The sequence below is a fragment of the Nipponia nippon genome, unplaced genomic scaffold, assembly GCF_047370975.1.
Source record: "Nipponia nippon isolate SJK-2023a ecotype South Korea unplaced genomic scaffold, ASM4737097v1 scaffold_27, whole genome shotgun sequence".
NCBI classification, from domain to species: Eukaryota; Metazoa; Chordata; class Aves; order Pelecaniformes; family Threskiornithidae; genus Nipponia; species Nipponia nippon.
In genome coordinates, this window is record NW_028262344.1 from 3,808,709 (window position 1) to 3,829,463 (window position 20,755).

The 20,755-nt window shown below is 41.4% G+C and overlaps 2 protein-coding genes across 6 annotated transcripts in view; one reads left to right on the forward strand and one right to left on the reverse strand.

Moving 5' to 3' along the window:
* Window positions 1–13,628, reverse strand: part of POLB (DNA polymerase beta) — a 31,447-nt gene extending 17,819 nt beyond the window's left edge. For 4 of the 5 annotated variants that reach the window (XM_087762933.1, XM_087762929.1, XM_087762931.1 and 1 more), the window contains exons 1-2: window positions 10,405–10,536; window positions 4,040–4,142 (exon numbers count right to left, since the gene is read on the reverse strand). The gene's annotated coding sequence lies outside the window, so the exon portion shown is untranslated. Of the gene's footprint in view, window positions 1–4,039; window positions 4,143–10,404; window positions 10,537–13,610 lie in introns of those variants that run through there. The other variant, XM_087762930.1, reaches the window with a different exon arrangement.
* On the forward strand, window positions 9,583–16,491 carry GKN1 (gastrokine 1). The gene is made up of 7 exons (XM_087762663.1): window positions 9,583–9,590; window positions 11,474–11,540; window positions 12,149–12,202; window positions 12,571–12,711; window positions 12,928–13,038; window positions 15,015–15,153; window positions 16,397–16,491. The coding sequence occupies exons 1-7, from the start codon at window positions 9,583–9,585 to the stop codon at window positions 16,489–16,491; spliced, it is 615 nt and encodes a 204-aa protein (XP_087618789.1).
* The last annotated feature ends 4,264 nt before the right edge of the window (window positions 16,492–20,755 follow it).

Sequence of the window (20,755 nt, forward strand, 5' to 3'; positions counted from 1 at the left end):
CTCCTCAGCATACAAAGGAGTGACATGAAACTTCAGAGGATGCGTGGTTCACACAAGGCCACAAAACAAAAGGAACGGGATGGGGATTCCTCCTTTAAAGCTACCACTGTTTTCTGTATTTTATGAGAATGCCAATGACCGCACCATATTGCCATGAGAAGTGTTCTCCTGTGACTACAGCCTCGCCTGGGCTCCTCCTCATCCGTGACCCCACCTCAGCCAGTGCTGGAACCTCGACGAATCGCGCTCTGCTTTCTACTAGAAAGCCGTAATTGAGGCCTATTCCCTTCTAATAAAACAAGAACTCAACCTAACAGCCAACACATTTCTATAATCGCAGTCATTGGAAAAAAGGTGAAAGAGATTGTATGGAAATCTCTCTCAGCAAACAGGCATCAATGAAGAAAAAGGAAATTACATGCATCTGCTTTTTTCCACCTAACTCCACACGGAAAATGTTATCTCAAGTGTAACAAAGCTGTGCTGCTAAACAATATATCAGAATACATATAAACAGATATCGAATTGTCAAGCACAGTTAGATTAGACAAATTAGATTAGATTAATGTTACCCTCCTCTTGAAAGCTGGCTCTCTCCCTTCTCAAAAGATTATTTGTTTCCAAGATTACAGATACGTCAGAAATACTCAGAGTAGATTTCAGCAGTCAAATAAGCCTTTCATAGCAGGAATCTGACAGGGTTCAGGCACCACAAGCTAAACCAAAAAGCTTTAAGTTTTAAATGCTTTTAAACTACACCTTAAATTGACTCTCCATTAGTCGCTATGTCTTCGCATACTCATTTCTTTTGAAAAACACCCAAGAAGCATGGGCTTCTGCTTTCTTAACCGTCGATATGCTTAGGCACAGGTAAGAGCAGAGCAACATGCGAAGTCGACAGTTAGGGAGTGACGGAGAATGACAGCAATAGCCACGATCTCAGGATTTTCACCTTACATTGGACTGCCTGAATTTTACTGATCTGATCAGACAAGGCCAAAATGTAAAGACTCATTTCTAAAAAGGATTTGACTAATTAGCATTATTGCAAGCCTATACTCCTAGTTGGCTCACGCAAAGCCTAGATACACTTCCCATAGGAAAGCCTTGCTTTTGGGAGGCTCTCTCCCCACAGTCAATCACACATCTCTCAGTAAGACACCTGAAATTAGCACACACGCACTCGGAGGCAAGACTACCCATGACCTCGCCAGAGTCCTCTAAGCGCCCTCCTATACTAAGTAACTGAAGCAAAGAGCTGCATAAGAAGGGCTATAACCTGCTTTTAATTCCACTTTCGCCAGTCCTCGGGCAGAGTGAGGCTTAGCTTAGGAAGCCGTGACTCAGAACCCCGTGGTGAACGTGAAATTCCACAACGATGCCCACATTCTCAAAGCAGTCTCCTTGCTTTCGATACTTTTGATCCAAGTGAGGACTCTCAAACTTTCCTCCAAATAAAATCACTTTTTCCTCAACTTGCAGTCAGAGTGGTCATATCAGGGAAGCCAGCAGAAAGTGTAATTTGAGTAATGTTCAGACCAAGTAATAGGTTGTTACAACACAGCGACGTTTATTATCGCGGGAAACTTAATTTCTCTGTTACTTTCCTAAGGCCAAATATTTTCAAATACATTCTAATTTACCCTGATGCAACATGATTAAACTACACAATTACTCTTAATCTACGTAAGTAAAATTGCCAGAAAAATTCGACCCATTATTTGGCACTGTCATCCATTAAAAATCATTTAAACAAAAGAATCTTCAACATCGAATGAAAAGAATACTTGTACAATTTCAGTTCAAGTCTGATTACCAAACAGGAATTTTAACACATGAGGAAGACGGATTCAATCAAGTTAAAGTGAGATTATACTACCATAATAAACTCTCCTGGTGACTCATGGGGTTTTTTCCCAGATACTTTTCATAAATATTTACTTTATCAGGGAGCAAGCAGGTAGTAGGAGAAAAGTAAAGAATGAAGCAACACCTCAAAAAATCAACAAAATTCTCTATGCTTCCATTTGCATTTGGCTGGGCATGCCACACACGAGATAAAGACAGGGTGACACAGTTTAGAAAAATTTGTGTGGCACAAGGACAGGTCAAGCAGAATTAATCACATTCAGCAGTTAAAAAAAAAAAAAAAACAAGCTTCAAGGATGAATCCAGAAATCATTTCAGCAGTTTTATTCTTGCTAGACAGTAAGGCATAAAAAAACCCACGTGAAAATATAAGCGTGTGCACAAAATGAAACACTAATTTGAGAACAGGGTTAAAACTGGAACGGCTCTTAGCCTTGGGAGTTTGCTGCACAGTGCTACAAGAATTTAGTACAGAAACAGAATGCCTTGAGCAGAGCTTTAAAAATGAGAGAGAGACGAGTTTGTACTGGAAAAAGAGCAGGGTCTTATACGGTAAAAGCACTCCTCCCTGCTCTTTTTCCTGGCTTCTACTATTTTAATTAGTTTTGTAACGTCAAATGCTCTAGCTGCGTGTGTTTGCCATACAAACTACTCAAGTAATCAGAAGCTGATGGAAGATTTGGAGATTCAGGCTTCCAAGTGTGACGCATTACTGTAATGGCCAAATTGGCTACGGTTGTTGGAAGAAACGGGCAAAACTGCTTTCCAACTCATTGCTAACAGCACCGCAGGGATTAGCATTATACAGCTCAGTTTCTCAATGCCTTTCTTGAGAACCAGATGATTAATTAAATTTCCAGAGACCATGGGAGGATTTCATGACATACAAAATAAGACTTTTATGTGTATTTTGGATCTTGGAGGCTAAGGACATACCTGTCTCCATTTGGCATCCACAAATCAGTCCAATAAGAAGAACTGTAAATCTTTTCCCTTAGTAATTTATTACTTTCATTCACCATATTTTACACCTCGTGCAAATTGCAAAGTGGGTGCAAAACAGACGAAAACCAGAGCTCTCCGCTCACAGTGCTGGCAGACGGCTACACCTCCCCTGCACTCCTGTAGTTCGAGCAAGGCATCAGATAGTAGCAGAATGACGGAGCATGGCCCTGACTGGTGTAAATGAGAATTGGGCCTCACCTTCTCAACTACAGTAAGATTCCCTGGCTTTTCCAATAACAGCTGCAACAACGATCCTCAGCAATTGCTGACAGTGGAGCACTTGGTTCAGAGACATTATCATGACACCGAGTCCCCATCATGCCCCTCTGGCAACAGAAAGGAAACTTCCGTGCACAAACCCGTACGGAACTACAGTAAAGCGCCCAAGTCATATACAGAGGGACTGACAGAACTGCTATCAAATAGGAAGCACTTTTGGAGTATGTAAATAAGCACCTCTGAAAGTGCTTCTCCTGTAACCGGCACAGCTAAGAAAAACCCAAATTACCTGAGGTGCTTTATATCTTCATTTATTAAACAGCAATGGACAATATTCCTGGGCAAAGAGACTCGGACACTTGTACTGGCCAATTAAAAAAACTAAAGGTTTTGCAAAGTTTCTGCAACAAAGGCGGCAAATAAGCTCTTATGCCGTGGCTCTGCACATAATTATCAAATTCAGGAAAACACTAAAATCTACTTTCTACATAATAGTTGACATAAAATGCCTGTTGTTAACTGCTCCTCCCTTACTCGTTTTTGTTATCTTCAGTTTATGGTCCCTTTCTAGAATTAGCCCTTAGTCTGTCATCAGGCACTACTTTCATGAAGAGGCTCCATGAAGATACAGAGGCCATGCCCGAAGACTGGAAAGCAGATCCTAACTGAGCAAGCTCAGAAAGGAAGGTTAACAAAAGAACTCAGTAACTTCTATGATTTAGAACCAACCTCATGATTGCCGGGGACTGACTCAACATTTTTCACATAGCAAGATTACCACCTCCGTTGATTTAGAAGATGGTATCAGCTGTGGATAAAGTATCAGGCTGACTCCTTTGCCACGTAGGCACAAAACTTCACTACAAATTTTATTAGACAACTGTTCTCTGGTTCTGCTTTTTTTTTAATTTTATTTAAAGGTTACTATAAAATACGCTGAACTTACCATGACAAGTTTTCTTTCATCTTCATGTATGTAATGAATTCACTCAGGCTGGTATCAAAGCCTCCTCTTATCAGAGCACTTCCCCAGGAAACCCATCACGATTCTGCGAACAAAGGGCACATGCCAATAAGGTAAACTAACTTTAAGATTTAACTTTGGGATATTACTATATGAAAAGTAAGAGTACACATCAATTACCAGCAGATCCTGCCTTGCTTACCATCAAAATGAAGCTCACTGTAAGGATCGCTTTCTCTTAAAACTGTTAAGGCTGGACGGTTTTAAAATTACTTTGAGTCTTTCTTGGCACCTAGTGAACTATTACTGATTTAGGTAGGGATTACAGAATAAAAACGCCAAATGGGTCAGGACTGCATGGGTGAAATTTCACTGTTGGCAGTGACTTCACTCTGTAGGCCCACCCAACCGTGAAAGAGAGAAGTGCTCCGTTACAAGGGCGAGACGCACATGTAAAACGTTGAAAGGGCAATATTCTTCCATTCACAACTCGGATGCAAGTCAACAGTCTCAGCAAGTTACAGAAAGCTATGGCACAGCTGCCTGACGAGAGCATAGGTGAAGAACCATGAAAGGCTCCAAGTGCCTGACTGTGAAGCAGGGGTATTTACAGCAGCCTGAAATTGTTGCAGGATAAATTCCAAAATGTTAGTGCTAAATACTCTGAGTCACACTTGGATCCTTCTCATAAAAATCCTCCTTTGAAGTGGATGAAATTTGTGAACGATTCAATATTAGCGGGATTGTCCCCAAGAGAATAATTGTTCACAACAACTATCACAAAAGAATTTATCATCATAACAATCTTAAATCTCTCAAAAATATATCAGCAAGGAGTTTACTGAACTGGGGCTGGACATATTTTAAAACTCGCTGTGTTTAAATGATCTTACCTGTGCAAAGCATACTGCTGAGGACAAGAGTAATTTATATGAATTGATGATCTGACATAAGCTCATTAACAAAAAAATTCTGCATATTTAAATACTCTCTAGCTAGACCCCACTTCAGAAAAGTGCTGAGCATGTACCCAAAGTTAAACAGGAAGTCGAAATTATTTTAAGACAGCAAATAACCTGATGCAAGATAAGCAGTCACAATGTTCAAATGTTGTGAATTTCAGATGTTTGTTTCAGATTGCGATTGCTTCTCCTCTTGGAGTTTTCCTGACTCTTGCTAGTGGGTAAGTATAGAGCTACATGCAATTATACACTGCTGCCGTAAGAACTAGTAGTCTTTACCTACAGCCTCTGAAAAATACGTTTCTGAAAATAAAGCTGTATTTTAAAGTCTGATACTTAGCACAAAACTGCATTTTTTTTAATACCAAAGAAAATATTTCAGTGCTTGATATATCAAGGGAAAGAGACAGTTGCTGGATATGAAATCAACAGTCTGTCTTGAGATTAGCATAAACACTGAAAATAATTGTGTGGAGAAAAAAACAATATTAGCATGAAGGATCTGAACACAAAATACAGTGAAATACTGTAAATAACACTCTGCCTGCAAGCTCCTGCTGGGGGAAGAACAATAAGGAATTATTTTACTTTTCCTAGAAATTTTTCTTGCAAGTTTGACTCCAAACATCCAGTTTACTCTTTAAAGGAAATTCTCCAGTGGTTACATGAAAAAATGTCTTGTTTTCCACCTGGAGCGGGGAATAGAGCAGTAATATGAAAGCTTGTCTGTCTTCTTAAGGTGGATGCATCAGACACGTGAAAACGCTGGCGAGACAAAGCCTGAATGTAAGGCGTGACACAACAGTACTAATGGCTCCCTAGCCTCCCCTCTAAGGCCTGGAATTCTCTCCCCTTTAATCTGATCTCTAAAAGCAATAGTTTTCCAAAGCATGGTTACTAGAGCTATCACTTTATTGACTGAAAGACTGTTGGGAATCCACAAACCTAAACCCTTACCTACTTTAATCTTTTTCAGAAATCAGAACAGCAAGAAAGACTTGAAGCGGTGCCACGGTGAAAACTCACACCACTGACACTGGGGTCAGCACCGACTCAAAGGAGGGCTCCGAGGCCTGGAAATCCGTCTGGGATGGGAAGGCTGGAAGTGGCTGCCACCATGGCTCAAACAAATGGAAAATAACCAAAAGGTTTTTGAAACACACCTAAGCTTCAGCAAAACTTAACAGGATTTTAGAGGAGATGCTTAAAACTGTTCTCATTTAACCATTTTATCGTATCTGCCGTACTGCATGCTGCACTGATGCTTTCAGCAGTGAATTCCTTCACCTGACTGAAGCAGTATAACGTATGATACACGTGGCATTACCGCAGAAGGCAGTTTACTTTACCTTTTACCAAAGTCCCTTGTCAGCCTCCATGACACATTTACCTAGACGATATAATTGAAAAAACAATATTTTCCTTCCCTATGATTATTTGTACTGTATAAATCCTTTTTTTTAACCCAGTGCTTCTCTCTGGCAATCCGCTTATCTTTCACCGTATATTGTTTGCAACAAAAAGCTTTTGTTATTTTAATAGGGCTACGTTGCAACCAAGGTATTTTCAAAAAAAACCCATGCATCATTGCCAAAATGGACAAGAGTTTTTTGCTTGATAAACGGTTTCCTGCACTACCTCAAGGACGCAAGGTAGGATGGGGAATGAAAGCGGTGAGCAATCAATCGCCTGCGAAAGGTACTCGCTCCCTACCCGCAAAGAGGAGGGAAGACTCCAAGAACTGAAGACAAGTTTCTCAGCAGGGCTCAGTCGCTCCACAAGTCCAGTCTTCCAAAAGCCACGTTGCACTTGAATAACCCCTTCTCCATTATCAAAGATGTGCATACAGATCCCAAACACCATTTTGGGGTTCTCTAAACGCCGTTTTCTGGGTTTGTTTCTTTGATGCTTAGGGACCTAGTCCTCACCGACTTCCACCCACTGCGAATTGCTTCACGATCTCAAGAAACAGACTCTAAAGCTTGCACCCATACGGAAAACGCATGCAAGCTCTGTGCAGAGGAATTCGCTCTTACTTTGCTCACCCCGCTGCTGGCGAGTATACTAGTAACAGTATGCCAAAAGAAAGATCAACAAGATTACGAATAAGGATGAAAAAGATTTAAGTGAAGATGACCCAGTTAATTATTGAAATCCTGTGGTTTTCTATGACTTTTTATAAATCAGTGAATGCGTGCGCAAGGAAGAAAAAGCAGGTCTGTCACTCTTCTGCATACAACTCGGAGACCAGGCTTTTTCAGGAGGGTTTTGGGCTCTAGCTGTTGACACAAGTCTGAACGTTTTAGGCAGCTTCATGCATATACAAAACCTAGCTACCACTGGTCCTGCCACAGCACGATTTTGAGATTCAAAACCCAATCTGCAGCTTAGCTTTGTCTAAAAAGATTGCACTAACAGTTGCTTGTAGTGCAAGTTTAGAAAGATCCAGCTCAATTTTTAAACGGCATTTCCTGGTACATTTCCAACATTACGCTGGAGGAATTTCAGCTGCATTGTTCTCTTATTTTCTCAGTCCAAGTCTAATCAGTTTTTCCTTTTCTTTCAGGATCAAACTTCTTAAAGCAAGATGTTTCATATTTGAAAGTTAAGATTAATGAACCGCCTGTCTATTACTATGACTAATTATTCCTGACAAAGTTCTGAGGAAGAGAATTCATAGAACTGCGTACCCACAAACAAGATTTTTCTCCTTGATAATCTTCTCTTGATCACATTTTCAATCATTTATCCGTCTCTTCCTCTGCTCTGTGTGGAGGCTATTGTGTCTCAGTAAAAAATTTATCATCAACCTACATTTGTCCGCGCTGTGTTTTTGCTAATCCTATAAAAAACTGGGAGCAATTCGAAACACAGGTTGCTAAGCTCGCATTCTTGCAAAATCCCAACACCGTCATTGAAACCCCATCCTGTACAATTGCCCAGTGGGATTTCATGTGCTGCCTTAAGCAATTATTCATCACTACTAAAAGCAAACAGTGCTATACCTGTTGCATAACCATATTTAAGATAATATGGTCAGAAGTCCAGATTTATAGAAATAAGCGTATCTGAGTTATTTTAACTTCATATTAACAACTAAGTATTACAATGTTTTATTTTAAAAATAAGCATTGCAATGTAATATGGCCAATTACAAACAGACAGACGCACTATTGCTCTGACCAACCCAGAAATCAAGCTGCAAGTAACACAATTAAAAAGTGTATTAAACGCAGTTCGGAGTTGAATACAGATGTTACTTAATGTTCGATAAGCATTTAACACAGGAAGCAAAAAAGCATACCCTAACCAATTAAAAGTGCAGCTGGAAATTTGAAAGCATCAAATTATAGTTAGGCCTAAACTAAGGCAAAATGGCTGGGACTAGTTTCTTCATCTATAATGATCACCTCAGTAAGTCTGTCTGGAAAATACCAGACCTTCACCTTCCCTCCTTGCTTAGTGGCCCTTTTGTTGGAGTTTGAAAGGAGTTACTCTAAGAGACACTTTACCCATTCAGGAACAGTCAAGGGTGGCTCTAGATAAAGGATGCAGCAGCCTGTTCTGCTCAGGAGACTGGTTTTGGGGTCTTGAATAGTTAACTCTATTAAAACCAAAGCAAAACTGCACCGAAAAATATTTTAGCACCTCCAAAGAAAAGCAACCACATGATTGCAGTATTTAAACAAACTTCCTGACTGACTTCCCTGGGAATTTCTGGAGAGAATCTCCTCTCCTTTTCCAGCTTTACCCTGCATCTTCCCCAAGATAAAACAGGCACAGCCCTCTTCGCTAACCCACTGGGAAATGTCTTCCTGGGGGCCTTCGAGCCCTTGAAGGCTACGGGCCAGACTCGGGAGCAGATGACGATCTGAAGTCCCCCGAGGCGGCCGGGATCTGGCCCGGGCAGGGCCTGTGGCGCAGCACGGCATCCCACGGCCCTGCGTGCCAAGCGGGCAGCAGCCCTGCCGGGAAGCAGGGGCACCCTCTGCCGCGCCCGAAGCGGAGGGGCCACATTCCCCTCGGCAGGGACCAGCGGGGCACGGACGCTCCCAGCAAGGGACGCCGCCTGCCCCAGCACCATCTCATTTACGGCCAAAACTTTAACCAGAGGGCACAAAACATCCGCAACAAGGTCCGGCTTCTCGCAAAACTGCTTTAGCTTCATGCACATCGATTCCTATTTGACTATAATATTACACATTGTGATGCTTAATACATCTCCAAGCTTTTTTTATTCCATGAAAAGCTTAAATTAACCACGTGTCCTACAGTAACCATTAAAACTTTACAGAAGATGGGGAACTACTACTGAACCAATAAAACGTCTTCTATTTGCTTCTTCCAGACCGTAGGAATTTAATCCCAATATTACATTCTGGCAGGTTTCTTGCTCTAATCGGGATGTCATTACGTTTCACAACGTTCGTTATTCAAATTTAAATTGATTCAGGCTTAAACCAATCAGGAAGAGAACAAGACTCAAAAAGAGATTGCTAAGCAGAGACATGACAGCAAAGACTCTAGTGACCCTGAAGAGACATCAGTCCTGTGACTCTCACAATGTCCGTGTAAGTACAGAAATATACAGATCTTCTTAACAGCACAGAAAATTGGAGTTGCTTACTTTGCAAGAAAAGATCCTTCTCAACAAGAATGAGGCCTGAGCTTTATGACAAAACACAATTTCCATGATCTACAACGATCACGTCAGTAACTTGGGCTGTCTGGAAAATACCAGATCTTCACCTTCCCTAATTTAATTAAAATTGTGATTTGAATTCCGAGGGCCACCCATCAGCATGCCACATCAGCACTGCAAAGTCACAGGATCTTATCCTAAATCCTACTGCTCTATTTTTCTCTTATCCCATAGCAGGCAGAATATGAAGATTCAACTGCATTTACACTTAAAAACATGTGAAAAACTGTATTGACAGAAAAAAGTTCAACAGTGTGTCGAGTATAATTAAAAAGCCATATATATATATATATATAATCTAATAAATGTATTTGAATACCCTGATGTATTTTAAGACAAATTCAGGATGCTGAGAGACCCCCGATTTCTGAGGGAATTTTTTTTTTTTTAAAGACAAAAATAGATATTCTCATTTGAGACACCGACAGCAAGTCTAACAACAGTCTTTCGGGGAAAAATACTTCAATAACTGTAAATTAATAAAGCTGGAGTGACGTAAACGTGCCGGGACTGCTCCTGCCAAAGTCACCAAGGCGCAGCAGCGCCGGCCTCGCCGCCGCCTCAGCAAAGCTTTCCCGCCGTTTTTCCCGACCGTTATGCTTCCCCTCCCGCCTCAGAGCCCTCCCGCCCGACGCCGCCTCAGCTCTGCTCTTCTCCTGCCCTCCGCCCCGGTTCTCCCGCACCTCAGCAAAAGCAAAAGCTCTTTTGTTCCTTCGGCAAAGGTTTAATTCCTGTCCGGCTGTTTTCTCCACGTTTCTCTCGGGTGTTTCTTTCCTCTCCCGAGCGGCGCCACAAGCGGGCGACGGTGAGTGCGGTCTGCTTACAGAGCCTGCGCACAAGCCCACGTCTTTTCACACAAATGCGTACAAGCGCTTATGCTTGTAAAGAACCAGGAACGCAACCACCGTTTGGCATAACGGTGTGCATCAAAAATGTCCCTTTGGGTTTGCAGGCTCGACTCAATGAAACTGAGACCCGACTTAATTTAATATTGCACTTTCAGGACTGGTTAGAAGAGATTTTTATATATTAACCCCCCTATTTTTTTTAAATAATGTCCCAGATTCCAGTTGAAAAGTAATTTTGGAATCTTTACAGTGATTCCCTGCCACAGACTCGGGTTGCACACAAAATGAAACTGAGCAACTTGACACAAAACCCAAGTATTCAAAAACCTCCCCAACTGAATGATCACCTCTTCAATAAGTATTTACATCACCACAGGAAATAAGCTGAGGCAAGGTGGAAAAAAAATTATTGTTGCCACTTAAAATAAGAAAGAGACAGCCACAGACTTGCACATGTATGTAATATTTCAGCTTGAAGTGCCTGTTTACCTAAAACAGTTTTCAGTGGCAATGTTGTATTTGGGCCATATATTTTGGTGGGCCCTATGGTGTGGTTCCATGTATGTTACATGGTAACATACAGTACACTTTGGAAGGCACAAAGGCTCTTATTTTGCCTACTGTAAGGCTTTTTTTTTTTTTTTTTTTTTAAACCCTAGGCTATCTCTGGTCTTGAGGTGACTTTTCAAAAGTAAAACATATTTAATTTTTCACTGCAAATGGATTCTTATCTGATAATTATCAGACTCTGGCAGGTCAAAGTTTGCAGAAGTACAATCCCCATATTTATGAAGTAGTTGCAGCAGGAAATAATTTTTAGTAACATGCAGACAGGGATACAAATTACAAAATAATTTTATTTCAACACTTAACTGTTCCACCTACTTCTGAAAACATATATAAGGTGTACAGTTCACTTTGTTCATTCTACCTGCACTAGCATCAGCTCTGCAGTCAAGATGAAACTCACCGTGAGTATGCATGCTTTTTTTCCCCTCAAACTAAAACTTTGATTTGAAACCATTGCCTTTATCTCAGAAGTGCCTGTCTACAGCAAAAAGGTATTCTCTGGGGAGATTTTTCTCCTCCAGAGTGAGCAACTCGCACTCTATTAACCTATCAGATAAAGAGGTAAGGATTTTTTTTAAAGGTTTAACTATACATTATTCAATCTAGAAGAAGCCTAATCCATGACCATTTTTGTCAATGCTTTTGCAAAACTGGAGCAATGCACTAATGGATCAACCAATTTCTTGTAGTGCCTAAGGAGAAGAAATGTAAATTCCTTCTCCTCATTCTTGTAAAATATCTGTATAGGACTGCACAGGTCTCAGAAGCAACTTCAGATTCAGCTCTTGAAAAAAAAAAAAGCAATCCACTATGTGTCTAGTTTGCACTATTCTAGGGTAAAGCAAGGATGACTCGCTTTAGGTGACTACTGTAATTCCAGTATGAAAGCAAAAAAAAGATCCAAGGAGTACACTTAAACACCAGATTAGGAAAAAGGCACTAGGATTCTCATGATCAGATTTGTCAACCAGACCTGCAGTTACACTTTTGTTTTCAATTTTCATTTCAGATTGCAACTACCGTCCTTCTTGGACTCTTGCTGACTCCAGCCCTTGCTGATTACGTGAGTATAGTGACCAAGTTACACATACATTGCAGCTGTTTCTATGTTCCCTGCTTCTTGAGTTTTCCTTGCTTCTTTCCCCATCCCTTTGGAGGAAAGGGATCTAAAACTTCTTTCATGCATCAAACTAAACCCACCAGATGACAGTTGTAAGATACAGAAATTATTCATTGAATCTATTAAAAGAATTCTTACAGCTACTCCAGAATGCCCCAGGCTTGATTCTTGGTCATTTTGAAAATACTGTGGTCACTAAAGGTGCTCCCTATGGGCCAGCATTTATTCTATTAGAGCAGTGATTTTCTAAAGCTTCGGGGAGATAACTGACTAACTTGAAAGTCTAAGTGTTGTTTAATTTTATTTTCCAGTTTCAGAATACAGACATAAGCAAGCAAGTCACCATTGATGGAGGCTACCAGCTTCTGAGCATCAATAGGAAATGGGACTTGGCAGCTATCGAGGAAAAGAGCACCCATGGGTCATGGACAACCCTTTGGAACTACGACAGGGTGAGTGGCAAGGACCGTGCTTTTTCAGAAAACGTACAAGGAGGCTAGCTCCTACAAAGCTGGCCGAAATACAGGACTCATTTCTTTATTCTTAACATTTTGAGTCCTAGTTTTGGGGTAAAAAAAGCTATCTGCATTTATTTTTTAATACAGACTTTATTCCAATCTTAATAATTAAAAACTGAATTCCTAGTTGTCAGTAACTTTATTTTACAGGGCATTATTGCCACCAAAATGCTGCCAGAGAAAGCTTGCTTCATTTCCACAATGAACAGAAAGGAGATGCCCAACTTTGATGCACTTCCCAGACTGGCTGAAGCGACCACAGTAAGATTAAAAAGGAGTCGTTACTTGTAAAGTTGTACAGTAATGCAAAGTAAACTAGTGTCAGAGACATTGCTATTTAGAAGAGCTTTTAAACCAACAGTTACTTTAAAAGCCATTTAGATCACACCATTCATTATGAAGTTGTATCAATTTCAATGACATTTTACATTAACAGAATTTGAAACCTTTGAAAAGTTAGAATACCCTGTTTCAGTGCTTGCAGCGGAGGGTTTTCCTGGTTTTCAATGTTGTAGATCGCTTAGATTATTTTTATAATGTTTTAAAAGATTTAGATTGACTGCTTTTTAACACTGTTTTATGTTTAGAGATTTTTAGATTTTTGGCATGGTACTCTTCATAATCTCACATTCTTTGCAGGCTAAAAACAATCGTTTCTTTAGGCAGCTCTGCTTGAGGAGGACCAAGTCATCCAGTGATGAGGAAAGAAGTTTAAATAAGATTTCAAGCTTTCAAAACTTTTTCAAAAGAACTAAGCACCATATTAGCATGAGTTCAGCCTGCAGAATTAGCATAGACATTTTAAAAATTATCTCAGCATTCAGCATACTAACCTTTTGTAGACAGTGCTTCTTTTGAAGTCTGAGAACTGAGTCCTTATAAAAATCCCGGCTTTAAAGGGCAAGAAGGCACGGTGGGGAAGAAAAAAGTACAGAATTGAGCAAAAATATTCACTAGCTGTAGTCCCAGGCTTGCTTGTACTACGGTGCATCTCTGTGCCCCCTGAAGCTTCTCTCAACTCCTTGCTTACCAGCAAGAAGGAAGCATATTGGAGCGGGCTTTCAGGAACCCTTTGATAAAATTCCACCATCATTTTGAAAGCTTGTGTCAATCCCAGTCATCCCTGCTAAGCGTGTCTTTAGCCTGGAGTTCATCAAGCTGTTTCTTAACTGCTTCTTCTTTCTTGAGAGGATGAGATTTTTCACAAGTGGCAGGGTTGTTTTTCTGAACAGTGATGTGGCTTGGGAATTTGCCATGGGGATGGTTTTTCAAAAGAAAAAGAGTAGGTGCCTCATTCCCCTCTCCAGCTACGCTTTCTTTCTCTGAGGAACTTTAGGTTTGCAGGTTGCTAAGGAACAGTTTATATTAGGAAACCTTCAATGGCATTAATTATTTTTGGATAGCAATATCTCAAGATAGCTCTGAGTCATTTCAATACAAAATTGCATTTTTCATTTCGGAACATTGCTTTGCAGATGCTATTGTTCAGACCTCCATTTTCCTTTAGGGCGTAAGCAAGCATCTCGAATTCAACAGCCTTTCCTCCATATTCATTGTATGAGCCAGAACGGGAGTCCTGTAGCTGAATAATGAGATACACAAACCAGCAGGAAGCCTAGGTCATAAGAGAAAATACAGGCATCCAGACACTTTGTCCAGATGACAAAGCACTCGAGTAGGAAAATATATTTGAAATTCATTTGAAATGAAGCACTCCAGAGCAGTTCAGAAAAAACCTGTCCCACTAAAACACTCGGAGTGCTCAGAGGTCATAAACACTACTTGCAAATAATTTTAGCGTAAATGTATCTGCCAAGCATTGCTGCTGTCCTCTTTGGTTCCCATTTTAGAAGACTGAATGAATAGCCTTCTCCTTCCATGCTTCCAGGTTACAACCCAAGTACCTCTAGGGTGAGAGGTTAGTACGTGACTGCGGAAATACTTTGTAGGAGGTCTGTGTTAAAAGTGCTGACTGCGCTGCTCTTTTCCTGTTCAGCTGTTGAACTGAGTTTCCAGTTCTCCCTAGCCTCCCTCCACCTTGACTCACTTAAAGATCTGCCATAGGAGCTGCTTTCAATGCTTGCTAATGGCCTTGTAGTCACACAGTGGATTAAAAGACTAAGTACAGTTTTGAGTAAAACACCAAGCACTGAGTCATCATTCCAGAAATAGGAATATGCATAGCATTACATGGATCAAGGTACTGATCTTGCTGAATGACATTATTTGATGTTCAGAACCTGAAAGGTCAAGGACCACACACAAAGCAGATCACATTCGTCATCAGGAGACCTATCCGCGACCTCAAGTCTTACGGACCAGATGTCTACGCTCTGTGCAAAGGACTCAGAACCTACATAGCTTATGAAGTTAACGGTGAGTGCAAGCTAATGAATTATGTCTGTAACTAACCAGGCATTTTTGTTCCGTGGGGAATAATACACAAATGCTGCTGTTCCAACTAGAGACAGACGCAAATCAAGAACCTCAGGAGCTGCAGAAAGGGTTCGGTATCTCTGCAGATCAGGATTGGAACAGTGTTGAGTCACAACCTTCATAAATGATCTGATCCAAACCCTTACTACTCTGTTTAGTAAAGTTTAAGGTAGCTTAAGTTTTGGCCCAGAATTTTGCAATTGACCTCATCTGTAACGCCAAGGTAAAGAAAAAGGGTAGTGCTAAGGACCACTCTCCTTCAGGTCAGAGACTGCTGATAAGCTTACTGAGAAATCCCACCAAACACTTCACAATACTAAGCCAAGCTGCTTCGTTCCCTGGAGGTTTTTCAGAGGTGGAGTGATCACAGCACCTAGGAGTTTAATGACCTCCACTTCATAGGATTATGAATAACGACAACATCAAGACATAACGATAACGTCCGATAACATCAAAGCCCGAGAGGGCCTATTAACTAGCACTAGCATAACTGTATAATGCACAGTAACAGATACTAACAGTATAGAGTGCAACAGTGCCCCTCTGTACTGGGAGACCAAAAGAATATTAAATAGCATGTCATTGTGATCGCTCATTTCTGAGTTAAAGATCCACTTGTGTTTGGTGACTACAAAAGAATCTTTCACTCATACGTGTAAAATATTTCTCTTGCAGCAATTATTAAAAACATTGCTCGCTCAGAGCAGTAAAAATACACTGTTGCAGAATGCCAGCTATTGCTATGGAGACTAGTGTAAATCAGCTGTCTTGCTGTGGGTGCCATAATCATATTTTGATCACTTGCAATAGAATTTCTTGTATTGTCAGGCAAAAAAGAAATTCTTTAAGTATATAAAGGAAGTTTAACTCAGAGGAGTTAATCCCGAAGCACCAGCAAAGTACTCCGAGCCTTACTGCAAGCTGATTGTCTGCAGACCCTGTCACGAGAAAGATGCTCTGCAGCTCAGGCATAGGATGTTGCATGCTGACATAGCAGCACTTCCACCCCCTCGCTGCTTGCTTTGCTTTGGTAATTGCTTTGGTACTTGAGATGGCTCAACTTGATGAAAAATGCGAGTGCAATGTTCCAGGTATTAAGGGCTGCCAATGAACGCACAGATCACTTAACACCATCTTAGGTATTACCTCATGGTATTTTTGTTTCCTTTTTTTGTTTTTAAAGGAGCCCGATACCCATACAATCAAGATTCATGCTTTAGACTCGATGTCCTGCACCTCGTGGGCCTTAAATACTGCCGCAGCAATTACAAGGCCTGAAAACCTTACCATTCTTGAAGCAAGTCTGGATGCTTGATAGCTGCTGCACAAAGCCAGCCTCAATGCTGTTCCTCCCCAGCATCTCCTCTTTCCAGAGTTTCGTTCTTGATGATTCAGATGCTGAAACAGATCAATTGGTGAACATATCTTTCAATTAAAGACCTTTAGCATGGATCAACTCTGGCTAGTTTCTCCTTACTATACCCTTTATCATCTATAAACATCTATATACAGCGTATGTACGTTACAAATAAGGCGTACAGAGTATGCCTTCCTTTCCTTCCTCAGGGAAGGATGCCTCACAAAAATCTTGATTCATGCGGCATGAAAAGTAGCAAGAAAAGAGAATGCAACAAATTTGCCTTTGTTGGGGAAGAGGAGTCTAATTTGTAGGATTTACAGAGTTGTTCTGTTCTTAAAAGAGAGTCCTCCATTTTTCCAGTGCATAGGGAGGACTGGCTGCATCGCACTGAACACTCAGGTGGACGAAGCTTTGCTTCAAAGATGCGTACACAATATAAACACCATTACTGATCCACAGAAGACAGTGCAAGATTCCCAGCAGTCTCCTCCCAGATGCCTCTAACTCAGCCTTGAAGATGCAAAAAAAGCAGGCTTAGTTTCCCTTCCTTAATGCTGCAATGGCATCGTAAAGGGAGATGACAGATTTATTCCATTTACGCTGCCAGGGACACGTAGAAAGAGTCTGTGCTTTCCTGATAGCTAGTCCCAGGTTCTCTGTGTCCAGTCTTCCAGTAGGATAAATTTGACATGAATCAAGCTAGGAATACAGTAATGTTTCTGCTGAATTAACGAGGGCATTTGACAGTGTTTATGTCAGATTTGTCAGCTCTAGGCTAAAGACTATCTACTTCGACCCAGCACCAAGCTTGCTGTTACAAAGTTAACCTTTTTTTTTTTTTTTTTTCTTTTTTGAACAAGTGGGGACTGGAAGGATGCATTTATCTTGGACTGTGGTCACCTAGCAACAATTTTCCCCTCCCCAATCCTGCGGTTGCCACCTAACCCCAGATTTCTTACATGGTCAAGCCAGTGTCATAGAGAAGAATCAAAACTTTAGAGAGTAAGAAGCCAATCCCAAGCATTTGAAAGTAGAGAAGTGTAGAGGGGGATTAAAGTACAATTTTTTAAAAAGAGCAAGGCCATTAAACACTACAGCTTTAATAAGGCGAGGTCCCTATTGTTCAGAACTTTAAAATCAAGGTTGATTATTTCCTCTGTTCTAACAAAAATGGCAGGATGCCCTGGCTCATCCAGGTGAATACAAGTCTATTTAAGAAGAATACCAGCCGTGCAATGTCTGTCCCTCAGTTGCTGTTACCCTCTCACCGATCCCCAGAGGCTTTATTCCGTAGCAGTTTGAAAGGATGCAGAGTTCACTTAGGCACATCTCGGGCAAAAGCATCTGAATTATCTGCATTAGCACACATCAGCCCTAGCAGAGGAGAGAAATTGTTGCTGCTAACCGCCTTCCTTTTTGGTATTACACAAGCTCTTTTAATTCCTTCACACACTATCAGTTCTCATTTTGCTCAGGCTGAGGCTAAATACGACAGAAAGAGGCAAGAATCAAAGTTTAGGAGGGATTTTCACTTATTTTTAGTCATTATACAGTATCCTAACAAAATCTTTCAGCTCTTGTCATGCCCTACTTTGCCTTCTTATTGGCATTTCTGTATTTAACTCCCTTTCCAGTAGGGACTGGAAAGAAACTTTTTAGTAGCAGTATGTGCATTTTAATGCCAATGGTACACGAGTGAAAGGAAAGGAAACTTCAGCCACCTAACAAACCAAAGAAACACCCGCGATGCTTACTGCAAAACTGGAGTACAAGTGATCTGAACAAACAGAGTTAAGACAAGGCCTCAACTACACCCGATGCTTCAATAGAAACTTTACAGCTTGTTATCAAGCGGAGCTGCTCTATGTCTTGTTACACCAGCCCAGAGCCTGCGCCTGCCAGCACACCCCCACAGCATATGTACGCGCTTGCTTCACACTGCTGGGATGAGAGTTCTGAAGAACAAATACAGCAAGAACAGCCTCATTACAAATCTTCCAGCCCGTACCATCCTCCAGCACTGCAGAAACTCACTGCAGTCCAGCAGGTGACATTTAACAGCAGAGAGCAGTTCATGGCAGATGTCCACAAAGCCATCTCCCAGGCTCTGATATGCAACGATTTGGGATTTTAAAAAGCCACCGTTGCACCCTGCATATACTCCTCTGCATTGTGTCCCATAAAATCTAAAACGTGCCAATAAGTGCGGTAATAAAGACAGTAGACAATACTCAAAGGCAATTTATGAACATGACTAGGAGAAGGATAATTTGACAACACAGCACAGGCTGAAGAGGGAAAAGTTTTCCATTTATCCCTCCAGTCCAAACTCCAGTTTGGAGCACATGTCAGTATAATTAACTTCTTGCAAAGAAAGTCTTCAAGGAGGAACAGCGTCACTTAAGATACGATGCTTTGCCTCACAGATAAATGGTCACATTCTCTATGCTTACAGCACTTTGAAAAGGGCGAGTCAGACACTGCAAATCCAACAATGTGGTAGGATTTATTTTTAAATCCCATAGGATTATGTGAAATGTAGTCAGTAAACCTGAACCTTTCATTCTGTGCAGCTCTGCTCCCTCCTGCCGGGCACGTGTGCTTGTCCTCTTGCCTTAAAACCTGCGGAAAGCAAACTGCAGAAGATCCTAATACTCATTTAAACAAACAGTGCTTCATCAGTGTTGTTTGCATATTCACTTGCTCAAAGTTAGGCACATGTTTGTAGATAACCATTGTTATCTTAGACTTAATTGTTTCAGGATGCATGTACCTTAACGTCTCCAAGGGGTTAATTACTGCTGTCTAAATATCCGATCAAATTGAACAGGCTCCTACGGAGAATACTGAGTTTGCATTCTTCTGAGTCCCAGGGGACTGAGAATCCGGATGCCTGTGCTGTGGTTTGGACTTGGTCATTAGAGCATTCAGACTTTTAAACTCGGGTTCTTAGAAAATACTTTTAACCGGGTGCTTTCATTTAAGAAGGGAGGTCAAACTCAGCCACCCAATTTTCAGAGATGCTGAAAACCAGAAGCCCCTAATGAATTCCTCAACATTTGCTCCAAACCGAGGATCAGTGGGAACCAGGCGGATCATCTTTGCCTAAATTCAACTAAAGGGAAAGACACCACTAATAACAGATGCCCCTTTGAGTAGCCTGGGCTGAATTTTGTCCAGTTCTAAGTGCATGTAAAAAAACCCCTTGCAGAGGTGCTGCAAGGATGCTCTAGCCCTGGCAAAGTGCTTTGAAATGGCTGAAGTAAAGGCAAACAAAAGCAATATACACACAACGCTGAGCAGAGGAGGGAAGGCTGTTGAGAAGCACGTAGCCTTACCGCACAACCCTGTTCCTGCAGCACTAACCAAAGGGGACAACAGCTCTCCTCTGACTGCACCCCCTGCTCCTCGGCAGAAATTAAAAACAAGACTTGGAAAACAACTGCTTGGCCTTCTTAGATTATGGCAGAATCATTCCCTACACCACATTTTCTCCTATTTTATTTAATATGTTACAAGCAATACGTTTTCATCTGTATACTTAGCCTAATACTCTTCTTCAGGAAGAGGTTCCATACATAGGCAGAGTTAGCAGCCCTTGTTAAAAAAGCTAGTGGAACGAACTCTCGTCACCAGAAAAGTAATGCAATACAGCCTTACATGCTGCAGCGGAGGCAAATAAAATCAAAGCAGGGCAAAGTCAGATAAAAGCAAGAGACAAGGGAGTTACTGATCCCTGGAAAAATTAGGGCAAGCCAGGGAAGAAAAAGCCCTTCTTGGCCACTGGGCGGCAGTCGTGAGTCACATGTGGTACAACTGCCCACAACTCGGACCCGGAGAAGTCGGTTCTCCTACGCGACGTAAGACAGCGTAGCTGTACGGAATCACACCGTCTGAAAATACAGCCAGTGAATTTAAGAACATGTCTACACCGCAGTCAGGGAAGTCATTTCTGTACGGTGCTGATAAATTTGTGATAATAATACTGTGCAGCATAGGCAATTCATGACATCCCCATTATCCACGCAGCCTGCTGTAAGAGCTTCCTGAAGTGCCATGGAGACTAGGGAGCGTGATTTTCAGGTCTTGCCAGAAGCCATGAGCCACCATACAGGTCAGACATTTGGGGGGGGACCACCCCCAAAGACACCCAAGTGAGCGCTCACAAAGCCACACGACGCT